The following is a 22,936-nucleotide window of genomic DNA, read 5'->3' on the forward strand; positions in this document are numbered from 1 at the left end:
GCCCACGCCAGGCCACGTTCTTCCCTGTTCCGCCCGACCGCGGTGCCTCCGCTCCCCCCTCTCCCGCCGGTACCTCTGCCGCCTCCTCCCGCGCTGGGGTCCAGCTGCCTGCTCTCCCGCTACAGCTCCGGGCGCCGGCTCCGCCTGGGGGCGGAGCTATGCCGGGGGCGGAACTGCAGCGGAGGGGGCGGGGCCGGCCCGGGAGTCCTCGTCGGCGTCGGCGGGAAGCGCAGCGGGCGGGGACTGGAAGCCTGGCGGCGGGCAGTCTGAACGGCTGCCCCACGGCAGGCCCGGCCCAGCCCAGCAAACTGTCGGGCCTCCAGTCCTTGGCTGAGAAACCGGAACAAGTGTACCTGCCTTCCAAACCAACTGGGAGGGCTAGACCGGGACGACTAGTGCTCAGCTCCATCCCGGAACAGAACAAGTGCTCAGGAAGTGCCGCTATTTACGAGCACTCTGCTTGTAAGCACTGGGCCCTGCCCTACACACGCTCTCGTGTATTCTTAAAACACCTTAGACAGGTGTCATCTCTTATTTATAACTGGAGAAACTGAGGTTCAGAGAAAGGCTTTGGCCAAGGTCAAGGCTAACAATTGTAGGAACTTGCCACTGGAGCTAGAAGTCTTTGAACATTTGGGTGTGAGAAACGGAACAACTGCAAACCTCAGATCAAGGCTAGAAAAGGCAACAGGCTTGTGAGGAAGAGGATCCAGTCCTACTTGAACCCCACCCTGGTCTAACCTTGATCTTCATCATAGCCCAGCCCCACATCTTTCATCCCCCTCTCTGTGCTCATCTACCCTCCACCCAAACACCCCCAGATGGAAGAAGAAACTACCAACCAAAATCAAAAATAGTGTTATTAATTCTGGTGTCTCCGAAGCACGAAAAAAAAAAGGAAAGAAAAAAAAGAAAAAGAAACCCCCCTCCCCACATTTCAGCCCCAAGTCCAAGGCCAAGGGGCTACCCCAGCAGGCAGTGCAGGCCGAGGGGCCAAGTCAGTCCTGGCCATGGGCTTGAAGCAGGACCAGCCCATGGGTTTGGCTCTTAGGGCCCAGCTGGGAGGCTGCCTGCCTCAGTCTGGGGAGCCCAGGCCCTGAATTAGGATGAGCGATCAGGGGCCAAGGTCAGAGGTCTGGGATACTCAGTTCTGGTGCTCTGGCTAAGGCAGCCAGAGGTCAGGGTTCACATGTGGGAGCCAAAGCCACTCAGTTCTGTGGTCCAGCAGAAAGGGCCAAAGGCTGGGGGGTCCAAGTTTCTGAATCCTGGGCTGGGACCCAGAGGGCACCAGGCCACTCAGTACTGATGCTCCAGCAGGGGCTGGGCAGCCGGGCTCTCACGCTCCTCAGCGGGGGCAGGCCAGTCGCCCAGGGTCCCAGTGGGCGTGCCACTCTCAGGAGCACTGCTGTCCAAGCACGGATTATCCTGCACTGCTCTGGGAGGCGAGGCATCGGTGCTGATGTCCGGGCTGAGGCTGAGGTCTAGGGGCGCCTGAGGGAGGGGAGATAGGTTGGTAGGAGAGCAGACCTGAGCTGCCCAGGACCCGACCCTCCCGTAAGAACCTTACCTGAGATTTGGGGGTGCTTCCTTTAGGGCTCCCTGAGGCTGGCTCCCCCTCGGATCCCCCTAGCCCCTTCCGACCCCCCAGGCTCCACTTCCCACTGGGACCCTCAGAACTAAGGAGGCCAGGGCCAGGGGGCCTTGAGGGCCTGGGACCCTCAGTGGGGGCAGGAGAAGCGGGGGATGGTCCAGGGAGCCGAGGGGGTGGCCACTGCAGCAGAGGAGGGGGGCGCCCATCACCAGAGCCGCTCAGGGAGGGCCTCGGGCCCCAGGCAGGGCCTGGTGGGAGGGGCTGGTCACCACCGCCTGTGGGAGACAGATAAGAGGGCAGAGACTTCAGTCGGCTAGGCTGCCCTCTCCACTCAGCGGTTCAGCGCGGCCCTGCCTGCTCACCTGCTGTGTTCTCAGGTGTGGGGTGTGCCAAGGGGGGGTTATTGCTGAGGGAGGTCAAGCCGCCGCCTCCACCACAGTCCGAGTCATCCACGTTCCCGCCGCTGTTGCAGCCGGCACCACAGCCCTTATGGAGCCTGGGGGAGGGGAGGCGGAGAAGAGGTTGGTAGGGGGTGGGAGATACAAAGACCTCACAAGCACAAGTCCCCAATCCAAGACAGGTCACCTACCATCTCAGAGCCCAGAGTCCCATTTCTAAAAGGTGTTTGCCATCTACTTTAGAGGGCTTTTTTTTTTTCTTTTCTTAAGGCCGTACTGCGTGGCATGTGGGATCTTAGTTCCCTGACCAGGGATCGAACCCGCACCGCCTGCAGCGGAAGCACGGAGTCTTAACCACTGAACCACCAGGGAAGTCCCTACACGGCTTTTTTTTTTTTTTTTTAAATAGTAACTTTTTTTTTTTTTTTTTTTTGATGTTGGGGGTAGGAGTTTTTTATTAATTAATTTATTTATTTTTGCTGTGTTGCGTCTTCATTTCTGTGTGAGGGCTTTCTCTAGTTGTGGCAAGCGGGGGCCACTCTTCATCGCGGTGCGCGGGCCTCTCACTATCGCGGCCTCTTGTTGCGGAGCACAGGCTCCAGACGCGCAGGCTCAGTAGTCGTGGCTCACGGGCCTAGTTGCTCCGCAGCATGTGGGATCCTCCCAGACCAGGGCTCGAACCCGTGTCCCCTGCATTAGCAGGCAGATTCTCAACCACTGCGCCACCAGGGAAGCCCTCCTACATGGCTTTTAAGGGAGGGCTTACCAGGGACTCCCCTGGTGGTCCAGTAGTAAAGATTCCACCTTACAACACAGGGGACACGGGTTTGACCCCTGGTCAGGGAACTAAGATCCCACATGCCGCAGGGCGACTAAGCCCATGTGCCACAACTACTGAGCTCGCGCGCCTCAACGAGAGCCCGAGTGCCACAAACTACAGAGCCCACGGGCCCCGGAGCCTGCACGCCACAACTAGAGAAGAAAAAACCCCCTCGCCACAACTAGAGAGAAGCCCACACGCTGCAACAAAAGATCCCGCATTCCTCAACGAAGATCGCACGTGCCACAACTAAGACCCAATGCAGCCAAAGACAAATAAAATAAATAATAAATAAATCTTAAAAAAAAAAAAAGGGAAGCGTCATCAACGGTGCTTCAGGCTAAAGGCCACATTCAGCTCCGGCTGAGGGGGCGGGGTGTGCGGTTGGGTCAGCTCAGGGAAGGGGTCAGCTCTTGGGGCTCAATCCTGGCTCCAGCATTTCCTCAGTCAGACCCTGGAGAGAACGGCTTCCTCTCTCCGAGCCCTGGCTTCCTGCCCCGTGACCCCGGCCTTGCGGGCTAGAGGCGGGGGGTCGGAGCTCACCTCTCCCAGCTGCGCAGAAGCCAGCGGGCGATGGCGCCCAGGCTGATGGGGCCGCCCCACAGTGCCCGCAGCTGGGGATGGCTGCCGGCCAGCGAGGTGGTGAGGGGCGACACGTAGATGGGGTAGCCCAGCGGCTGGTCGCAGGAGGAATTGATCATGTTGCGGAGCGCCTGCTTGGCATTCTGGATGCTGCCTCGCTCGGGGTTGCGGTTGCGCAGGAACACCAGCTCCTGCTGCTGCCCGGCCCACAGGCCGCGCACGCACTCGCGGTTCACCTGCGGAGGCCACACGCGGGGGTCAGGAGGCCGCGCCGGGAAGGGGGCCGGGTCGGGCGAGCAGCCGTCCCCACCTTGATGACACGGAAGCTGAGGTGGCGCCGGTTGAGCATGATGATCTTGTACTCGTCGGAGGCGTCGTCCAAGACATGCCGCAGCGCCAAGAGCGAGGGCGTGTTGCTGAGGATGGCGCTGCGCCAGGCCGGGTCGCCCTCGTGTGAGATGACCAGCCGCTCCTCGTTGGCTGCGATGGCGTCATACAGAGCGGCCGGCTCCTCATACTCATCTGGGGACGTGAAGTGGTCCTGCGGGGAGGACGGAGGGCTGAGGCTGGCAGCCCCTGGCCTGGGCAGAGACCTCGCCACCGCCCACCCTGCCTGGGCACACCTCTCCCTACCTGGTGAAGCTTGAGGGCCATGCGAACCCCAGGTGCCACCACGCGGTGAAGCAGGTCCATGTCGGCAAAGACCCACTCATCGCGCGGGGAGGTGATACGGAAATCCCCCTTAAACAGGGCGTGCAGGCCGTAGAGGAAGGGCTCCAGGCTGGGGAAGAGGAGGAGGGGAGGTGAATGCACAGGGGGCTCCCGGGTTCCTGAGCTCTGACTCTATGTGCAGTGGTCAGAGCGGAGACGGCTCTTTATGCTGGGCCTTGGTTTCGCCATCTTGACAAGGTCAATCTCTGCCCATGTCCCTCACGGGGCGGTGAAGAGCAGGCAAAGTCACAATGGCTAAAAGAGCCACACTGAAGGAAGGACTGATATGGCCCCTGCGGGCTGAGGCCAGAAGCCCAGAGCTCTTCATGGAGGTAGAGGAGGGGAGAGCGACAGGCCCGGCTGGACTTGCGGGCGCTCACCTGGCCGACATGCTGTGCGAAGCTGTCCCCAGGGCCCGGCGGCCCAGCACACACAGGCCAAAACACAGCGTGACCAGCGGCGAGTTCCAATCCTGGTCCACAGGCTGCGGCACAAGGACCCCCGTCCCCAGAGCCCAGCTTAGACCTGGGACAGGGAACTTGGGGTGGGGGCTGGGGCCCAGGCCAAGGGAGGCTGAGGGTGAGAAGAACCTGCACGGGGAGGGGGGAGGCCGAGGGGGAGAAGGCAGCCCCGGGGTAGCGGTGGCCGGACCTGGCCGCGCCGGGAAGCGCAGTACTGGATCCACTCCAGGTGCACGGCGCAGAAGGAGGGCAGCGAGAGGCCAGAGAGGCGAAGGTCGTAGTCCTCATCCACGCTCAGCGAGAAGGTGGGGTCTGAGTCAGCATAGCCAGGTGCCCGCACAGGACGCAGGGCTGTCGCGATGCCCTCGTGGGTCAGCCAGGCCTCCAGCTTTGGAGAGCGGCTCACATAGTAGATGATGCTCTGGGAGGAGAGGGCTGGGTCAGTGACTGGGGGAGCGCCCTCGCCCTGGCCACTGGAGGACACAGCGTCAGGGTGAAGAGGCTTCTCCGTGGGAATTCTCTGGCGGTCCAGTGATTAGGGCTCCATGCTTTCGCTGCCAAGGCCCGGGGTTCGACCTCGGGTCAGGGAATTAGGACCCCAGAAGGCATGCGGTGTGGCCAAAAAAAAAGAAGAGGCTTGTTCTCCCTTAGACTGAGCTGAAGTCGGCTTCCCAGGACACCCGTCCTGTGTCCCATCTCAGCTCCCTGAAGCCCCACAGGCAGGTCTGCTGCCCTTCTCTCGGCCAGGGAGGGGGGAGTGGGAAGCCGACAGGAAGCAGCCCTCCGCACGGAGCGTCCCCTGGAGGGTGGTGCACGGTGGCGAGTGCTCGGACGCTTGCCCTTCCCTCCTGCCGTTTGTAAGGGGAACTGAGGCCCAGACGGACGACAGACTTGCCCACGATTACACAGCAGGGCAGGGTGAGCTGGCCAGCACCTCAGTACCACGATGCTGTAGCATCCAGACCTCAGAGGCCCCGGAAGGTCAGATTAAGGTTGTGGGACTGCCTGCAGGCCAGTGGGGCCTAAGTGCCCCTAGGTCTTGGGCCCCTTGAGGCAGCTGACGTGTGACAGCCACAGGGCTTCCCCTCAGAAAAAAGCCAGAGGCATGGCGTCTGTGCCCAAAGTCAGGGGCTCCTGGACCCTTTAAGAGATTCTGCTGGCTTCTAAGCAGGGGTTTAGGCAAATGGAGAGGAGCTCTTGGAAGCAGGCAGCTGACACAGCCAGCATGGATGGGCAGCGTGAGACTGGCAGCTGGCAGCCAGTGAGGTTACTGGGATTCTGTGCGCTGCCCTGGGATGGAGCCAACGGGATGGGCTTCTGCCTGGGGAAGGGGTGGGAAGTCCAGAGCTGGGGAGGCTGGCGCAGCTGGCCATGAACACAGGGTACCTAGGCAGTAGGGGAGTCCAGCAGGATGGCTCTCGTAGGACATGGAAAGGCTAAGAGCCTGGGCAAAATGGCCACAGTACAAGCCAGGAAGAGCCAAGGGCCTCAGAGAGCTCCCTGGGTGGTGATGGTGGGGACACCTGGAGGCCATGGCTATAAGTGGAGCCTCATCAGTTCGGTTCCCGGCACACAGCAGCTTGCCTGGTAGCTGGGAGCCTGGCCCCAGCATTGCCTCGGCTGTGGCAGGTGAGTGGGCAGTCTGGGGAGGGCTGGGTGCCCCCTTACCAAGAGGAAGGGGGCACAAGGAGCCTAATGGGGTGAATGGGGACAGGAGGGCCGTGGGGCAGCTTGGGCTCCAGGCAGACTGGCTCCAGACTGACCTTCTTGCTCAGAGGGCATCTCCGCAGCCCCCAAGAAGAACCAGAAAAAAAAACTTTGGGGACCTGGGGAGGAGCTGGCCTGGCACACAGAAGTGCTCCATTAACTTGCACAACCACATGGTGTTCTACGGAGCCAGCAATCCTGGGGCTCAGCCCTCAGAGTGGTTCTCAGGAGTAACAGTGCCCGCCTGCAAGCATTTGCTGGCAGCTCCGTGGCTCTGCTCAGTGTTTCACGTGGGGCAGCTCACTGAATCCTCATAAGCATCACGACTGTGGCATTTTTTCTGCCTTCATCCCACCTAACTGCAAGGATGGGTCTGTGAGCCTCAGTTTTCTCAACTGTGAAAGGGGCCTATTACACTGACCTCGCCTCTTCCAAGAGTTACTAAAAGAATCAAACAGGGGCTTCCCTGGTGGCGCAGTGGTTAAGAGTCCGCCTGCCAATGCAGGGGACACGGGTTTGTGCCCCGGTCCGGGAAGACCCCACATGCCGCGGAGCGGCTGGGCCCGTGAGCCATGGCCACTGAGCCTGCGCATCCGGAGCCTGTGCTCCGCAACAGGAGAGGCCACAACAGTGAGAGGCCTGCGTACCGCAAAAAGAAAAAAAGAAAAAGAAAAAGAAAAAGAATCAAACAGTAGAATGAATGTGCCTGGGCTTGGAAATGCTAAGAGCACCCCAAGGCTTGGCTGCAGGTGGATGTGAGGGCCAGTGTCTCCATGGCCGCGGGAGTTGCACTGAATCTCTCACGCAACTGCACTCAGTGACTTCCACGAAGGACAAGGGGTGGGAGGTGCCAAGGGGGCTAAATCTGCACAGGAAGGCTCCGCCTGGTCTGCCAAGCCCAGGGCTGGATGGGACACATCCCTGAACCGCCCCAGGCCCGTGAGGCTGCCCTGCACACCTGCTTCCCCCCAGGCCCCGCCTCAGCAGCCCCCATTCATCCTTCCAAACTTCAGCCCACACTCCATCCTGGGCAGAGCCTTCCCTGGGTCCTCCAGGCGCCTCCACATGGCCGTGATTCTGCCCAGCCTTTGAGGCAGCTGCGGCAAGTCGGCTTCCCCTCAAGAAGCTGGACAGGGGCGGCGCTCATCTCAGCCTGCTAGCCGGGGGCCTGGCTGGGGTCTGCTGCACCGCCACGAGAAGCCTACGCTGGCCGAGAGGGAGGAAGTGGGGAGACCTGGGCAGGAGTGCCTCTCTCGAGACGGGGAGAGGAAGGTGGACAGGATTGTAACCCCTGGGTGACCTGCGGCTGGGAATGCCTTTTTTGGGACTACAGTCTCTTTCTTGGTGACAGTAAGGATGGGGCGGGCTCACAAACCCTTCCCTAGGAGTGGACGGGTGGAAACATCCACAGTAGAGAAAGTACAGTTTCTCTGGCAAGCGACACAGATGGGGTGCCCACTGGCAGCGAAGGACAGCGAGGGGATGCACAGGACGGCCCTAGAGAGAACCTCAGGTGGGCAGGCTCACCTGCACTCCAACAGGCCACCTCTTCTGGGCCCACGACAAGCCCCAGGGCAGATGCTAAGAGAGCATGAGGGGACCTGTGACCCCTACTCACCCCACTCCTGTAGCGCCCTCATCATCCTTGCCACCTCACAGAACTGCGAGAATCCCCACTTCTCAAGGGGGTTGACAGGCACAGCAAAGAAGGCAATACCTCAAGCTTCCCAGAACCCAATCCACGGCTCCCTTCGGACCCCACACTGTGCCTCACCAACCCCCTGCCACGTTACCATAGGCCTCGAGACCCTCAGGCCTGGCTTGGCGCACCCAGGCTGAGACAGGGAGGACCAGGCCTGGGCTAAGCCTAGCTCTGGCACTTCCTCCTGATTCTAGGGCCTCAGGCAAGTCACTGTCCACACCTGAGGCAGCGGGACCTCTCCTGGAGGGTGTGGTGGGCTTCACCCAGCTCAGGAGAGGTGCCTGGCAGAGCCCAGCCCTCGGTGAGCACCGCTGCTTGGCAGCTGCTCCTAAGACTGTCGCTCCTGCCACCACTGTTACTATCACCGTCACTCTGTACTGGGGGGGCGTGGGGTGGGGCTGGTGGTCTAGAAGGCTGGCATCAGCAATGCCCCTCCCAGGACCAAAGCCCAGAGAAAGGATCTGTGCATGTGCTGCCCACCGGCCCCCAGGACTCACCACCCAACGTGAGTCTCCTGGAGGAGGGTGACAGGGGGCCCCCCACCCCAGGCTCCCCACCGTCAGAGAGTCACATGGGCCTCTGAGGCCCGCTGTCCAACAGTGACACTTTGGAGGCTGATTAGACTCTGAGGCCTCTGCTTCCCTTGGGCAAAGCAGGCTCCCAAGGATCCAGAGGATGGCCTTTGGGATGCTCCTGGCCAGTGAGCACTCACCGGCGGGGACCCCTGCCCCCCAGCCGCCTGCCCCTCATACCCTGACGTAGTAGGTGATGAGGACCTTGCGGAGGTCGAAGACCTGCAGCATGGAGGCAGCGTTGTTGTCGCTGATGCTGTAGCCCTCCAGCACGTACTTGCTGGCCGTCACTTCCCAGGCCAGCCAGCGCTGCCCGAAGGCGGCATTGAAGGACAGGACCCTCGGCAGGTGGCCAGGCTCGCAGCAGCAGCAGCCCTCATCCTCCTCCACGCCCTCTGTGATGGCCTCCACCTCACGCTGCTGGCAGTACGTACCTGTGGGGAAGGGGGGCTCCAGTCAGGGGGCCACAGGGACACCCCAGCCTACCTCCTCCCCAGACAGTGCCCAGGCACCTCCCCAAGATGCGACGCGAGTAACCATTACTAAGTGAACCGATTAACAAACAAGCCCCTTTCTCCTCCTGACTCCTAGTGGCCACGATGGGCTGGGACTGGGGCGTTGAGGGTTGTGGGGAGGGGACAGGGTCTGGTTCCTCATCTATAGACGCAAAGACTGAAGCTCAGGCTCGTGCTGCTCCCGAGCTGTGCCTAGAGCCCCTGTGCACTTGTGAGCCCCGCTGAAGCTGGCATCTGCCAGGCACAGCTTCCTGAGGACAAGGAGCCGGCTCACTCACCAGGGCTTATGTGTGGCCCCCGACCTGGTCCTGGCCTGAGACCGCAGAGCAGGCCAGCGGAAGCTCCAGGTCCGAGCTTTCATCAGAGCAGCCTGGTCGCTACAGACCTGCCGCAGTCAGGGCAGGGGCGGGGCTGGGCCGGAGGCAGCCTGCCGCCTCACTGCTCGGACTACGAAACCCAGGCCCGGCGGGGAGAGCCCCTTGCTCAAGGGCCCCAGCAAACTGGAGGAGAGCAGGGCTAGAGTCCAGCCCCGACACACTGTCAAACTCGGCCCCACAACTCACCCCGGAACTCGAGGCCACGCAGCTGGAAGGTGACGAGGCCATTGCCGACCTCGATGAGGTGCACCAGGGCGTTGAGGTAGTCGGAGGCCAGGACAAAGCAGTCGCCGGGGCTGTAGTTGCCCCAGCGGCCCAGCACCAGGTCCCCACACAGCGTGTGCTGCAGCGAGCGAGTCAAGTGCTCGTAGAAGATCGAGTTGAGGTTGTTGTCATCAGCTCCTGGGACCCAGGATGGACGGACAGATGGACAACGTGACAAGTGAGCAAGGCTCCCTCCAGGAAGGCCCCGCCCTAAAGCCCCCGATGGCCGGGTACACACCAGGGTTCCGGTCCAGCTGTGTGACCAGGCGGGTGTTGGAATGATCCACACGTTTAGTGCTGTTCAGAGAGAGGGCGACAACACAGGTGGCCAAGAGGGCGAGGCTGCCCAGGGCTCAGACGACTGCTCCCGCCAGCCCCAAGCACCTCCCCTCCGAACCCACACCCCTGCGCTCTGAGGCAGACGCCACGACAGCTCCGTGACAGAGGGGGAGGCTGAGGCTCAGGGACATGAGGGGACTCACCCGGGACCACACAGCCAGGAAGCCCAGGGTGTGAGCCCGAGGCCTCAGCCTGGCTCGAGTTTTGCCCCGTTTGGATCAGCCACCTCCCTGAAGCCCACAGCGCCCCACCCAGCCTGGGCTCCAAACTCCTTCCCTTCTCCCAGCAACCTGCCCCCCGGTGGAGCCATCCCGCTCCTCTGCCAAGTCCTTCTCAGGGACGCCCCCGGCACTTGCTTCTGTGTCCCACGAGACTCACTTGTAGTCACGCTCCCAGAACTTGAGGGGCCGCGCGTAGGACATGATGAAGACAGCGCTACCCAGCAGGGGGTTGAGCGGCGTGGAGAAGAGCGCGGAGAGCAGGGCCTGAACGAACAGCATGGCCGAGTCTGGGCACGAGTCAAGGAGGTGGCGGGCACGCAGGACCCTCCCCGGCCTCCCTCACTAGCCCCCCACCCCCGTGCCCACCCGCCTGGCAGCCCCCAGCCCCATCCAGGCTACGGTCCTCCCTGCACACCCACACCCAGGCAGCAGGCGGCAGGCTGGGTACGTGGCACGGCGAAAGGCTGGGCAAAAGCGTGGAAAGCCGAGCCCCACGTGATCTGCCAGGGCGCGATGTAGGTCAGCACAAAACGCAGCTTGTACAGCAGGTCCCACAGCTGCAGGGTTGGAAGGGGGGAAGGTAAAAGATACGCAGATCACTCACAGAGAGGGGGGGTCCACCAAGTACCCACTCAGAGCCTTGGGGCTACGCCACTTGCTGCCTACATGGGAGTCAAGCTCAAGATCACTCCCAGCCCTTACACTCTGGACCTGCCTTGAAGCCCCCGATACCATCAGCAGCTCCAGACAAAGCAACCGAGGGGACATTAGCCATTTAATTCGTAGAACCACTCTGGGAGCCTCCTACTGCTGTCCCATTTCTCACATGAGAAAACTGAGGTTCGAGAAGGTAGAGCAGTTAAATGACTTGCTCAGGCCACGCCACTCTCAGCGATGAGGCTGGGTCTCAACTGTGGTACCAAGAGTTAAGAGAGAGTCACAGGCCCTGCCCTCAGAGGGGGACACAGTCTGGATCGCCATCATCCTGGGCCAGGCCAGAAACCAGACTAGAATGCCCACATGAGTGAGCTGAAAGCTCAGGCCTGCGCTGGGGTCACCCTGCAGGCACCACTGCAGACTCCAGCGCAGAGCCAGGGAACAGTCCTTTTCAAATCCCAGCTGACCACCAATTCTCCAGGAGACCTGAGGCAAATCACTTACCCGCTTTAAACCTCAGCATGCTCGCTGCCCCGCCAGGAGCCGCTGCGAAGGCCCCCAGTGTGGCTAACGTGGACTGGGGAAGGTCTCCCGCACCAAGGCACGAGGCCTGCTCCCGCTGCACAGCCTGGAGTCTTGCTGCACAGTCTCACCTTGCTGCAGAGCAGGGACATGAGGAAGTAGTCGAGCAGGAAGCCCTGGGAGAGGCGCGGGTAGTCGAAGTGGAACAGCAGGACGGTGAAGGCCAAGGTCAGGTACTGCTGGGGTGGGCAGCAGAAAGCCGAGCGCAGCAGCTTCAGCCCAGCTACGGTCATCAGCAGCGCCCGGCAGCTGTGGGTGAGGGGTGGGCGTTAGGCACTGGGCGCAGACTCGGCACAGTGGGTGTGGGTGCCCATCCCTTGCTGGCCCTGGCCTGGGCTCTGCTGGGCAGGCCCCTGCTCTTCTGGGCCAGTGACTCTTCGTCTCTGCTCTCTAAAGAGGTCACCCCCTTCAGACACACTGGAGAGACACATCTGCTCTTGAAGAGGCAGCGGCTTCACCGGAAAGGGTGTCAGGAGCTGGGGGCCTACTTAAGCTTGCTGGGCAACTGAGGCAGGTGTCCTTCCCTCTCTGGGCCTCAGTTTCCCCGTGTCACACGGAGATGTGGACGGTGGGACGGCAGGGGGCTGGCGGTCCTCACTAGAGACAGAACTTGTCCGGGTGGCTGACGACCGCGTGGGCGTCCACTGTGAGGGCATTGAGCACCACAGCAGGGTAGATGAGGTACTTCTCCACACACTGCAGGCTGGCGTACAGCTTCTCAAACCACATCACCTGGGCGGCACCTGCAACGAAAGGTGGGAAGGTGGGACTGCTGTCTAGCACCGGCTCCTCTGCATTCCCCTCCAGCCACGGGGCAGGACGGGTGTGCTCTCCAGGGGAACCTGGACAGACGGCAAACCCCAGGACGTGGGGATGTGGCATTCGGGGTCCCTAGAGACTCGGAGCGGCTGCGGGGCAGGGGGTTGACCTCTGGCGGCCCAGATGAGGGCGATGAGGCCGGTGAGGCCCAGGTCGGGTGTGCTGGGGGCTTAGGGCAGGTGCTCTGCCCATTCGGCTGTCTGTGAGATAAAGGCTGAGGACGACACCCCAGGTGCCCACCGGAGCCAGGGCGGGCTGGGTGAGGCCCAAGTACACAGTGATCCTCAGCCTCAGGGCCCTTCTGAAGGGGGCCCCTGCCACTTGGCTCGAGCTGACTGCAGCCACATGGAGATGCTGGCCCAGTGGGCAAAATCCTTCATTGTCTATGAAAAAAAAGGCATGTGGACCTTCGCATAACAAATCCAGATGTTTATGGCCTTCCCTGTTGGTCCAGTGGGTAAGACTCCGCGCTCCCAATGCAGGGGGCCCAGGTTCGATCCCTGGTCGGGTAACTAGATCCCACATGCATGCCGCAACTAAGAGTCCGCATGCTGCAACTAAAGATCCCACAGCCGCAATGAAGATCCTGTGCGCCGCAACTAAGACCCGGAGCAGCCAAAATGATAAACAAATAAATATTAAAAAAAAAAAGAAAAAGAGTAAACAAATCCAGGTGTTTAAATATAGGCTCAGGGGTGTTTGTGTTGCAGAATCCAAGTAAAAATGCATGCCAGGCTGGTGTAGTTCTTTGGTAGCCAGCTTGTAATTCTCGACAACGTGTCCCTTTAAGGTCCTAGGGTTCTACTTCTCCCATCTCCTCAGAGACCGCAAGGCAGGTGGGAAAAGGGCAAAGCAGGCAGGGTGAAGCGGGCGCAGGAGTGGGTACAGAGGGCAGTGAAGGGGCCGCAGGGCCAGTGCCAGAGCGGACGGGGAGGTGTGGGCAGAGGCTGCCCCCTGCTGGCACTCTGAGCTGCGAGGCCTGTGCTCCCATCAGGCTGCAGGTCCGCTTGGAAATCAGGGCAGGAGGGGTGGAGGTGTCCCAGCCCGGGGCGGGGGGCACTCACCGCGCACTTCGTACTGGCTGTACTCCAGTGGCTTCAGCACGGGCTGTGACAGGCAGAACCAAGGCAGCTGTTTGCGGAGTTGCGGCAGCAGGTAATGTGTGAAGCAGCCCACGGCCCCAGCCAGCGTATACAACACAAAACCCAGCACGGACTGCAAGAGGGAGAGGCGGGAGGCTCAGCCAAGGGAGACGGGCCACGGGGCCACCTGGTACCGGTCAGCCAGGGGCGGGGAAGGACGTGAGGCCACGGCTGCCCAGGCCCTCAGGGCAATCGGGCTCCGGCAGAGACTGAGGTGGGGGGAGGGGGAGGGGTGGCCCGTGCCACACGAACCTTCAGGGCAATGAAGACGGTGCTGGCGCTGATGGCAAAGGTGAGCACAGCAATCACCACACACATCACCAGGTCAGAGTGCAGGACCTCACGCTGCAGGGTCAGGAAACACCAGCTTGGGTGTCCCCGCCACCCAGTGGCTGACCACACCCCCGCACCCCAAGACTAGACCCTGACACTCCCGGTCCTCACCACTGACTGACGCATCTTGTCTGGCAGTGGGTCTGGGGGCTCGGCGCGGGCCGTCTCCAAGCTCCGCTCCTCCAGCTCAGGGAAGAGCCTGCTCCGGATCAGAGACCTGGGGGGCATGAGAAGAGTCAGGGGCCTGGGTCTGGGGAGGCTGCCCCTCCTCCCACACACACCCCCAACCCCTGCCATGTCAGGTGGTGACAGGCACATGCACAGACACACACGCACAGACACACGCAAACACGTATACACGTGCGCACACAGACAGGTACATGCGGGCACCCACCAGAGCACGGTGGGGTCACTGCTCTGCCGGCTTAGGTGGTAGGACAGCGCCACCAGGAGGCCACAGAAGACAGAGAAAAGGACGGGGACGTGCTGTTCTGGCCAAGGAGTCTGGGGAGAGAACCCATGCTGGTCAGAGGGGATGAGGATAAGCATGGCGGCGGGGGGCGGTCCCCCAACCGTGGGAGAAGCCACTGCTGAGCCCAATTCACAGCCCTGTCCCAACAACCCCCTGGGCTTCCGTATGCCCGCCACCGACAGGTCATCCCTACCTTGATGGCTCCGAGGCAGAAGCCGTAGAGCAGGGCAGCAGCCAGCAAGCTGCGCGAGAGGCTGAAGACCGCAGTGAGTGGGCTGGTGGCGGCTGCGAGGTGAGCGACAGCCTTTAGTAAAGCCCAGATCCTACCTGCCGGCCGCCCACCCCACCGCCCCCCACTGCCCCTCAACTCCCCCAGACCCTGTCCCCAGCCCACTATTCTCTGCTCCCCCCAGCCCGGAGAGGCCTTCAGAACCCCTGGCATTCTTGGGTTTAAACCACTTGCCTGCGGAGGGGACAGGAGGGGAAGGGAGGGGAGGGGAAGAGATAGGCTCTCAGAACCGCCATGTAGCCGCGGGAGAAGGCTCAGCGAACAGCCAGAGCCGCAGCCATAATCCATAGCCCCTCCGGGGCCCCGCACTGCCTCCACACCCCCGAGCCACCCGTGGGCCCCATACCTGTGCCCCCAAAGCCGTGCATATCTATCTGCTCCAGCAGGTACATGAGACAGGTGTTCACCTGGGGCAGGAGGCCCAGGAGGAAGACGAACGGGAAGCACAAGGTGAACACTGGCGGGCAGGGGAAGCGGAGGCCCGGTCAGCCTGCAGGCTGCCCCTCGGCCCACCCTTGGGGCCTCGCTCCCTGGGCAAGCTCAACCCTGCCCGGCCTTACCAGTGGCTACATCACGGGCGCAGAAGAAGAAGGAGGCGGAGAAGAGCGTGAGGCCGTAGAGGGAGACGGGCGGGAAAGGCTGAGCTGAGCCCAGGGCGTCCAGCAGCCAGATGAGCAGACAGCAGATACAGAAGTAGACAGGCCGGCTGTATGCGATCACCCAGTTGTGGCCCTGGAGAGGGGGGCCTGTGAGGAGCCGGGCCTCCCCTACTGAACACCCTACTTGCACGTGCACACACACACTCTCATGTGTCCCGTGCCTGGCCCTGGGTCCAAGATAGAAAGCTTGGCAGGCTGGGGGCAGAAGGACCAAGGAGCTAGGGGGGATGGGGGTGGTTGAGGGAGCCCTGCCTCTCCCCCAGCCGACCCCCTCCCCACCTGGTCTCAGTCCCGCCCAGGGCCCAGGCCTGAGCCTCGCGGGGAAAGGTGCTGCTCTGCTGGTACTCACGTGCATGGGGGATGCTGCATCAGGCTGGACGCTCTGGAAGAGACAAGAGCTACACTGGTGATGAGAGCCAGCGCCCACGAGAGGGTCAGAAGCCCCAGGATCTGTTCGATTCCACTTCTGGGCCCTTATGAATGACCAGGGAAGGCCCCTGAACTGTCCTGAGCTTCAGTTCTCTCATTTGTAGGATGGGGGGTGGCTACAGGGGACCTGAAGCATCTTAATTGCTTTTGAGCTCAACCCGCAAGAGGGGTCCTGGGAAGGGGGGTGCATCTGGGAAGAGATGGGAGGGAAGAGACCCAGGAAGCCAGGCCTGACCTTCAGCAGGGAATACTGGCAGGAGGCGATAACCAGGCAGAACTGGAAGACCCAGATGTCGGTGAAGAAGCCCTTGAGCAGCAGCAGGTAGCCCAGGAAGGCGACGAGGCTGCTCAGGCCGACACCGAGAATGTTCTCCACCAGCCCCCGTGTCCTGGAGAGACAGCAGGGTCAGAGCACACCCACCTCCTTACCTGCTAGTGGGGCAAGGGGTTAGGGGATGGGGGACACAGGACCCAGCCACAAAGGCCCATGTCCAGGCCGGTGTCCACGCCAGCCGTCATCCTGAGTATGTGAAGCTATGCCCTCTCCGGGCCAGGTGGCACCCGCTCCAGGAAGCCACCCCACTGCTACCCTGCATCCCGATCCCAGTCTTTGCCCCCTCTAGACCTTGAGGCCTCAGGTGCCACCACTCTGGCATCTGCCCATCTCTGGCTCCTGCTCGCTATGCTACGCACACAGGCAGTACCCCCAAAACACCGGTCACAGCGCCGGGAGAAATCCAGAACACAGGAAGCCAGGACACAGGTTCCAGGCCCAAATCATTCACCCCGACAACAAACATCATCTGATCTCTCTCACTTTCTGGGCCTCAGTTTCCTCCCGAAGAAACGGAAAGCTAAGACAGATGGTTCGTTAGCTTTTTCAGGGTACAGGATTCAATTTAATTGACACTCACCCAGAAGTAAATAAAAAACAATACACTGAACAGGAACAATGTCTCCAGCAAAGCTCTGGGAGAGGAGCGACCAGAGCACCACCCACTCGGCCACCCCTCTGCACCCAGAAGCACCTAAAGAAATCCCACTGCAGACTCCAGCTCTCCATGCTCCCTCAGCAACCCCAGCAGTTAGGTTCTCCATTGCCATGACAGCCTCCACACGTTCACAGTCTGGAAGGCCAGGGGCCAGGGACGATCAAGGACTGGGGGCTGAGGGGTGGGTGCTCACCGGTCCAGCAGGGCCAGCAGGGCGAGCCGCTCGTAGCGCACAGAGGTCCAGCGGCCGGGAAGAAGCCAGTACTTGTAGCTGTGCTGGGCCCGGGGCGGCGCCTCCTCCATCAGTGTCTGCTCCTGGGATTCGTGCAGGGAGTCCTGGTCCAGCAGGTCAAACTGCGGTCCCCATGGCCGCGGCCATCAGCCCCGCACCCCCCACCCCCGTGGTCCACTGCCACCCCCCAGCACACACTGGCTGGTCAACACAGAAAGTCCCCACCATGTAGCAGCCCCGCGGCCTGCCCTGACCCTCCATCCAAGGGCCTACTCCTTCCTCCAGCTTCCCAGGACGGGCCTCAGTGGCCGTGGGGGCTTCCGGGGCTGCTGGACGCCAGGATTACTAGCTCCTGTGTCTGTCTTCCCCACTCAGGCAGCATCTCCCGCCTCTTCCTGGGCTCAGAGAAATCCACCTTATCCTTCAGGAGCCAGCACAAACACTACCCTCCTCCCAGACAGAGCCCTCAGGGTTCACTCTGACCCCCCTACCCTGGAGCACATGGAGCGCTGGCCCTGAGGACAGGTCTGGGTGCCAGTGCCAGCGCTGCGAGGCCCTGGACCAACTACTTAACCTCTTCGGGCTTCTCATGTCTTTAGTTCAACAAGTGTTTATGGGATACAACTAGGAGCCTGTCCCTGTGCTGGGCTCTGGAGAGCCCAGCAGCACGGCCCCTGCCTCTGGAGGAGACCCTCAGCTGTGGAAGGACAACACTGCTATCCCACGTGACCGTCAGAGAATAAACGCATCAGGAAGGGGAACGTGGGGCTCCTGGGCGCTGCCCACGGCCTCTCTGTGGCCCTGGGTGTGTGGGTGCTACTTTCACGACTGTTGTTTAACTCCGAGTCTGTGTCTCATACATCCCTAGTACTTCTGTTATTCCCTGGCCAACCGCATCAGTTATTGCTCACGTCGGGATGCTTTCAGGAACGAAAGGAGGCGCTTTTACTAGCTCTGCTGAGACCGACAAGCTCGAACGTGTCTCAAGACCCCCCGCATCAGGCGCCCAGCACAGGGAGCAGCACTGCCCCCGCCAGGCGAGCTCAACTGCCCCTTCTGCAAGTGCCACTGCTAACGCCCACCGTCCCCACTAACTGTGGGCCCCTCCAGGGCAAACAAAACTATCCCAGACACGTTCGTTGAATGAGTAAATAAATAAGCGACTCCTTGAGCCATTCAGGTCCAGGACCTGTGCGCCCTGTGCTGGCCATCAAAGGTCAAGACAGCTACCTCAGGGCCCCTGGAGCCCTCACTCAGGGTGACCCGTCCCTCCTGGTGCCTGGGTGAATGCTCGGTGGTCTGCACCCCGCCCCCTGCAGCTCCTTCCCCGACGCTGGCTCCTCACCTCTGGGATCTCCAGGGGCACTCGGCGCACCTGCATGCCCTGCAGGACCACGGGCCGCGGCTGCAACAGGTTCAAGCCACCTGTCGCCTCTGGGACATCAGCCGAGTGGAAGCTGGAGGAATGCGAGTGGCGGTCCCTGTGGGAACAGCAGCCGTGAGGGTCGGGGCTGTGGGTGAGGCTGGGAATGGAATGGGGTCGAGGCCAAGGCCAGGCCATGACTGGGGGCCCAAGGGAGCTGCGCCAATACCCAGGAGCACAGGGGTGTCCAGAGGAGTCAGGTGGCAGAAGTGCCTCCCTCCCAGGTCCTGGGCCTCCTGGAAGGCCCTGGAAGCCTCCTGCTTGGAAGTGCCATGGAGCCAGAGACCCAAGGGATCCCTGCAGGCCCACCCTTCACCGCTCCCTGCCCTTCACCGCCGCCCACCCTCCTCTCCTCCTAGAGGTCTGAGCTGCCCCTGCCCAGCCCAAAGAAAGAAGACAGAAAACTCCCCAGAAATGGCAGCCCATCGGCTGCTGGGTCGGGAGAGCCCAAGCTTGGAGACTCACCAGGCTCCATTGGCTGCCTGCTCCCCCTGCTGCCCTACCGGGTTCTCGTAGCCGCCTCCAGCCAGGCCAAAGGTGTAGGAACGCCGCACGCCTGGGGCACGGGTGTGGGACACAAGGTAGCCTGTCAGGGACAGGAGCATGGAGGCCCAACCCACGTGGGCACCGGGGCCATCAAGTGAAGAAAACCCTCTGCTGAGTTCCCCTGGATGGCAGCCCAGCCCCTGGGCACCAAGAGCACAGCTGCTGGGACCGTGACCCTCAGCAGGAGGTAAAGAGGCTTGGCCACGAACCGGGGGAGGGGCTCACCGCTCTCGTCATAGAAATAGTGCACAGCGCCCTCGGAAGTGTCGTCGAAGGTGCAGGCCTCGTGCACGTTGGCGCCGGCCCGAGTGAGCAGCAGCGAGGAGGCGAAGTGCAGGGCAGAGGGCAGCGTCAGCGCCCGGGAATGGGAGGCAGCCCGGCCCCGTTGAGCTTCCTGCAGGCTGCTGGGGAGGGGTCGGCTCACGGTCAGCACCCCTTAGAGCCAGCCGGCACCCCCTCCCGTCCAAGCAGCCAGCAGGTGCTCACCTGGGTGGCGAGCCCATGAGCGAGGCAGGGGGGGTAGGGTTGCTGCCAGCATTGTGACGCCTCCGGATGGCCTGTGCCCGCCTCACGCTGCTTGAGCGGTCCCGCTTGCCAGTCTCCTCGGCAGCTGACCAGAGAGAGAGGCCCCCCGAGCATAAGTGACAGAGGCTTGGACAGAGCCTGAGGGAGGGTTGGGGGAGTGGGGGAGACAGACGCCCCTGCATGGGTGGAGCTAAAGGTCAGGCTTAGTCCAACCGTATCCCGCCTCTGTGGCCCAGCCAGGTCACCTAACCACACGGGCCTCAGTTTCCACACGCGGGCACAAGGACGTGACCTGCTCTGCCCCGCTGGCGACCCAGGAAGGTGAGCGTGGCTACTGAGAGTCCTACAGAGCAGAGGCTCGGGTGCTACCTGCAGGACCTGGAGCCAGGTGCCTGAGGTCTCTGCCTCGGTCTCCTCACCGCTCCAGCCTTGCTTATCTGAGGCGCCTGGCAGCCAACGTCACTAGGTCGCCGCGTCCTTGTCCATCTGCTGCCTGAGACAGAGGCTGACCAGGTCCACTCCAGCTGCCCCTGGCCCCAACCCACGTCCCTACCGAGCTCGCCTCCCCCCAGCTCTGGAGCCGGCACTCACCTCCCCCCACAGCACCATCCTCCTGCAGCTCCCCCCGCCAGCCAGGCTGGTTGGCCGCAGGCCCCCGGCGGGCCTCGGCGGGCAGCACAGCGGGCTCACCGGCTGCCAGCTCCACCCCCGCCTGGACCTCCAGCTCAGCCTTGGAGCCAGCCAGGGGGCCCCTCAGGCCATCACCCCCTGCCCCGTCCATGCTCAGCACGCGGGCGTGCGTTTTGGCGCTGGCAGCACTAGGCGTCCGCTGGGTCCCATAGGGCCGTTTGGGAGGCACAGCCGTCCCCTCCTCAGCCCCGTGGGGGGCCCGTCGTTTCCGGGCCCCCCCCGCCGCACCCCGAGAGCTCTCAGGGGAATAGCAGGAAGTGGACGAGGAGCTGTCGGTGCTGTAGCGGCGCTGGGACCGGAGGCTGGAGGCCGGGCTCAGTTCACTGCCCTCGCTGGTGTCATCGTCCTCGAAGAAGCCCCCGCCTTCCAGCAGCGGCCGCCGAGGGGCACGGCCAGCGGGGGAGTGTCTTCGCACAGGTGGCCGCCGTTTACTAGGCCGCAGCAGGGCCAAGTCCTTGGGCCGTACAACCAGGAGCGGCTCAGCCGGGCCCGGAGGCGTCCCTGCTCCTACGACTGTGTCAAAGGAACGCAGTGTGTCATCTGAGGGAACCCCGGCATCTGGTGAAGCGGGCAGCTCTGCCTCCGAGGGTGGGTCTGTGTCGCTGCCCTCGGGAGCTTGCCCACCGGGGGGGCTGTCCAGGTGGGTCGAGTTGGTCTTCTCACTCTTGAAGCTGCTCAACGTTTCCCTGTCAGTGCCACTGAAGCAGGAGTCTGAGGAGCCGGCTTTCTGGGGTGTGGGCTCACCCGAGCCCCGCCGGTCCAGGGGCTGGTAGCCGCCCGCTCCGCGGCGGTGTTCCCGTCGACTGCTGGTCCTTACCAGGGCCCGGTCGGGCCGGGTCAGCGTCAGGAAGCTCTTGCTCAGCTCCTGGCTGAGGCTCCCCTTCAGCAGGGGGCTCATGGGAGTGTCAGCCACGCTGCTCCCACTCCAGGGGGCGCCATCTCCAGCCAAGGGAGAACGTTCTGAAGAGTCCGTGCTGGGGAGAGATGGGTCTGGGGCAGCCCCTGGAGGCGTCTGGGGGAGGTCTCCAACTATCAGAAAAGAAAAAGACAGAAGACGACAGAATGGCATTCTACAAAAGGGACTGGTGGCTGAGGGGGTCCTATGGCCCCGTTTTCTGAGAACCCAGTGGGGCAGGACACTGAGGAGGTCCCATCTGAGAGAACACAGAGAGCCCAGGGAAGTAAAAGTTGGGGTGACTCAAAAGACAAGACAGCGAGTCTTCTCCCCAGGCTCTTGCCAACATGCCCACTCACTCAGCTTCTCCTGTGAGCTTAGCTTCAGCATCTCTCGGTCGGCAGAGGTCATGATCACGTTGTTGCTGCCCTGTTCCCGCACCAGCTCCTTGATGTCTGCAACCACAGCCCCAAAAGCGTCAGCAGGACATCAAGGCCTCCACGCACCATCCCCTACTCCACACCACCACCTTCAGCTCTGAACAGCAGCCACCTACCTCTGAGGGGCCCAGAGTCCTCCATCCGGGGCAGCAACTCCTGAACAATAGAAAAAAAAGTACAAAGGAGCAAACAGGGCAAAAAGTAGGCTCAGGACATACCCGTGTTGGGGACAGGCTCTCAGGAGAGGAGTGGGGAAGGGAGAGGGCCAGGACCACTCACCGAGACCTGGTTGAAGCCAAACACGGAATGCTGAGAGCTACAGCGTACGGGGGGAGTGGAACTCACTTTTCGAAATACTGTCATCTCCACTCCAGGGTCCCTAGCAGTGGAAAAGAACAGTAGCTTTCAGCTAACCTTCCCTCTTCACATGGTACTTCTCCCACCATCCCCATCACTCTACTCTCCTCACAGATCCCCCTGATAAATCCAGGGCCAACCATAGAACATTCAACTGTTCTTGGACCCAATGTTCCCTAAGCCCCTTCTCCATCCTCCAGTGCTCAGGCCCGGGCACCAAGGGCCCTCCATTTCCAACACAGGCCCTGCCTCGCCCCACCTGGGCAGACTGCCGTCCCCCTGGGCAGGCTCTTCCTCTGGCTCCCCCACGGTAGAGTTGCGCTTCTCCACAATCTCGCCCTGGTCGAACATAGCATGCAGCCGATAGTTCACAGTCTTGATGGCAGCGAAGATGACAGCCACCACAAGGCAGTACACACCAGCCACCATCAAGTTGGGGGGCAGGACCTGGAGGTGGCAGCAAGTCAGGTCCCTCTTCACACAGCCCTGCCCCCGTGGGGTGGACCTACCGCCACAGTCAAGGCTAGGATTCACAAATTCACAACAGGACTTCATCGCCCCTGCATACAACTAGTAAGAAGGCCCTGTTGGGGCGGGGGGGGTGCCTGTCTCCTTTCTAACTGGAGAGAAACTAAGTGAGGGTCTCAAGGTCACCCAGGCCAGAAAATTTTGGCCTCTCCTCCACACACTCCAAACTCTGCACTGAGTCCTCTTCCTACATCCTAGTGCCCTAGCCACAGCCCAGAATCCCTGCCAGGTTGCACCCCTCCGTGACATCTGCCCTCCCTTTCCCCGGAGGGAGTTACAGGTGACGGCAGCGTCTCACCATGTACAGCAAGAAAGGAAAGGTGAGCAGGAAGATCCAGACATAGAGGTGGAAGCAGTTGGAGAAGGTGCTCTGGTGTGGGTCGAAGAACCAACCGCCGGTGAGCGAGGCCCACACCCCCTGGCGCAGGATCTGCAATACCTGCGACCCCATGGCCCCGCCGCTGCTGCGCGCGCCCTCCTCCCGGGACCCTCATGGGGGCGGCCCCCGGCCCATGCCCCGCGTGGCGCCCGAGGGCCCCGGGGCCCGGCCTCGCGCTCACGCCATGGCCTCCCCCAGCGGAGGAGAGAGGTCGGTGGGGCTAGGGTGCGAGCAGGGGGCGGGGCCGGCCCGGGCAGTCAGCGGTGCGAGACCCAGGCGCGGGGGTG

At 62.1% G+C, this 22,936-nt stretch overlaps 1 protein-coding gene across 9 annotated transcripts; it reads right to left on the reverse strand.

Moving 5' to 3' along the window:
* Positions 1–842: 842 nt before the first annotated feature.
* Positions 843–22,893, reverse strand: PCNX3 (pecanex 3). 9 transcript variants are annotated; one of them, XM_082627022.1, is made up of 35 exons: positions 22,569–22,893; positions 22,002–22,081; positions 21,665–21,764; positions 21,502–21,541; positions 21,305–21,400; positions 19,952–21,079; positions 19,322–19,445; positions 19,061–19,239; positions 18,755–18,845; positions 18,212–18,347; positions 16,828–16,988; positions 15,878–16,031; positions 15,563–15,595; positions 15,115–15,286; positions 14,901–15,011; positions 14,459–14,550; positions 14,188–14,297; positions 13,905–14,010; positions 13,713–13,805; positions 13,383–13,533; positions 12,098–12,242; positions 11,571–11,748; positions 10,680–10,817; positions 10,418–10,524; positions 9,939–9,997; positions 9,623–9,838; positions 8,725–8,978; positions 4,754–4,984; positions 4,483–4,586; positions 4,025–4,172; positions 3,702–3,932; positions 3,353–3,627; positions 1,954–2,087; positions 1,568–1,866; positions 843–1,491 (listed from the first exon to the last, which is right to left on the reverse strand). In XM_082627022.1, exons 1-35 carry the CDS (start codon positions 22,719–22,721, stop codon positions 1,297–1,299), a joined length of 6,024 nt encoding a protein of 2,007 aa, XP_082483148.1. In that variant the 5' UTR covers positions 22,722–22,893; the 3' UTR covers positions 843–1,296. The 9 variants fall into 9 exon arrangements, with proteins under 9 accessions (XP_082483148.1, XP_082483144.1, XP_082483142.1 ...); XM_082627018.1 differs by having other exon boundaries at positions 10,418–10,547; positions 10,709–10,817; positions 19,061–19,236; positions 22,002–22,189; XM_082627016.1 differs by having other exon boundaries at positions 19,061–19,236; positions 22,002–22,189.
* Positions 22,894–22,936: the final 43 nt, after the last annotated feature.

This window comes from Mesoplodon mirus (genome assembly GCF_964341445.2).
Source record: "Mesoplodon mirus genome assembly, chromosome: 7".
Lineage (NCBI taxonomy): Eukaryota > Metazoa > Chordata > Mammalia > Artiodactyla > Ziphiidae > Mesoplodon > Mesoplodon mirus.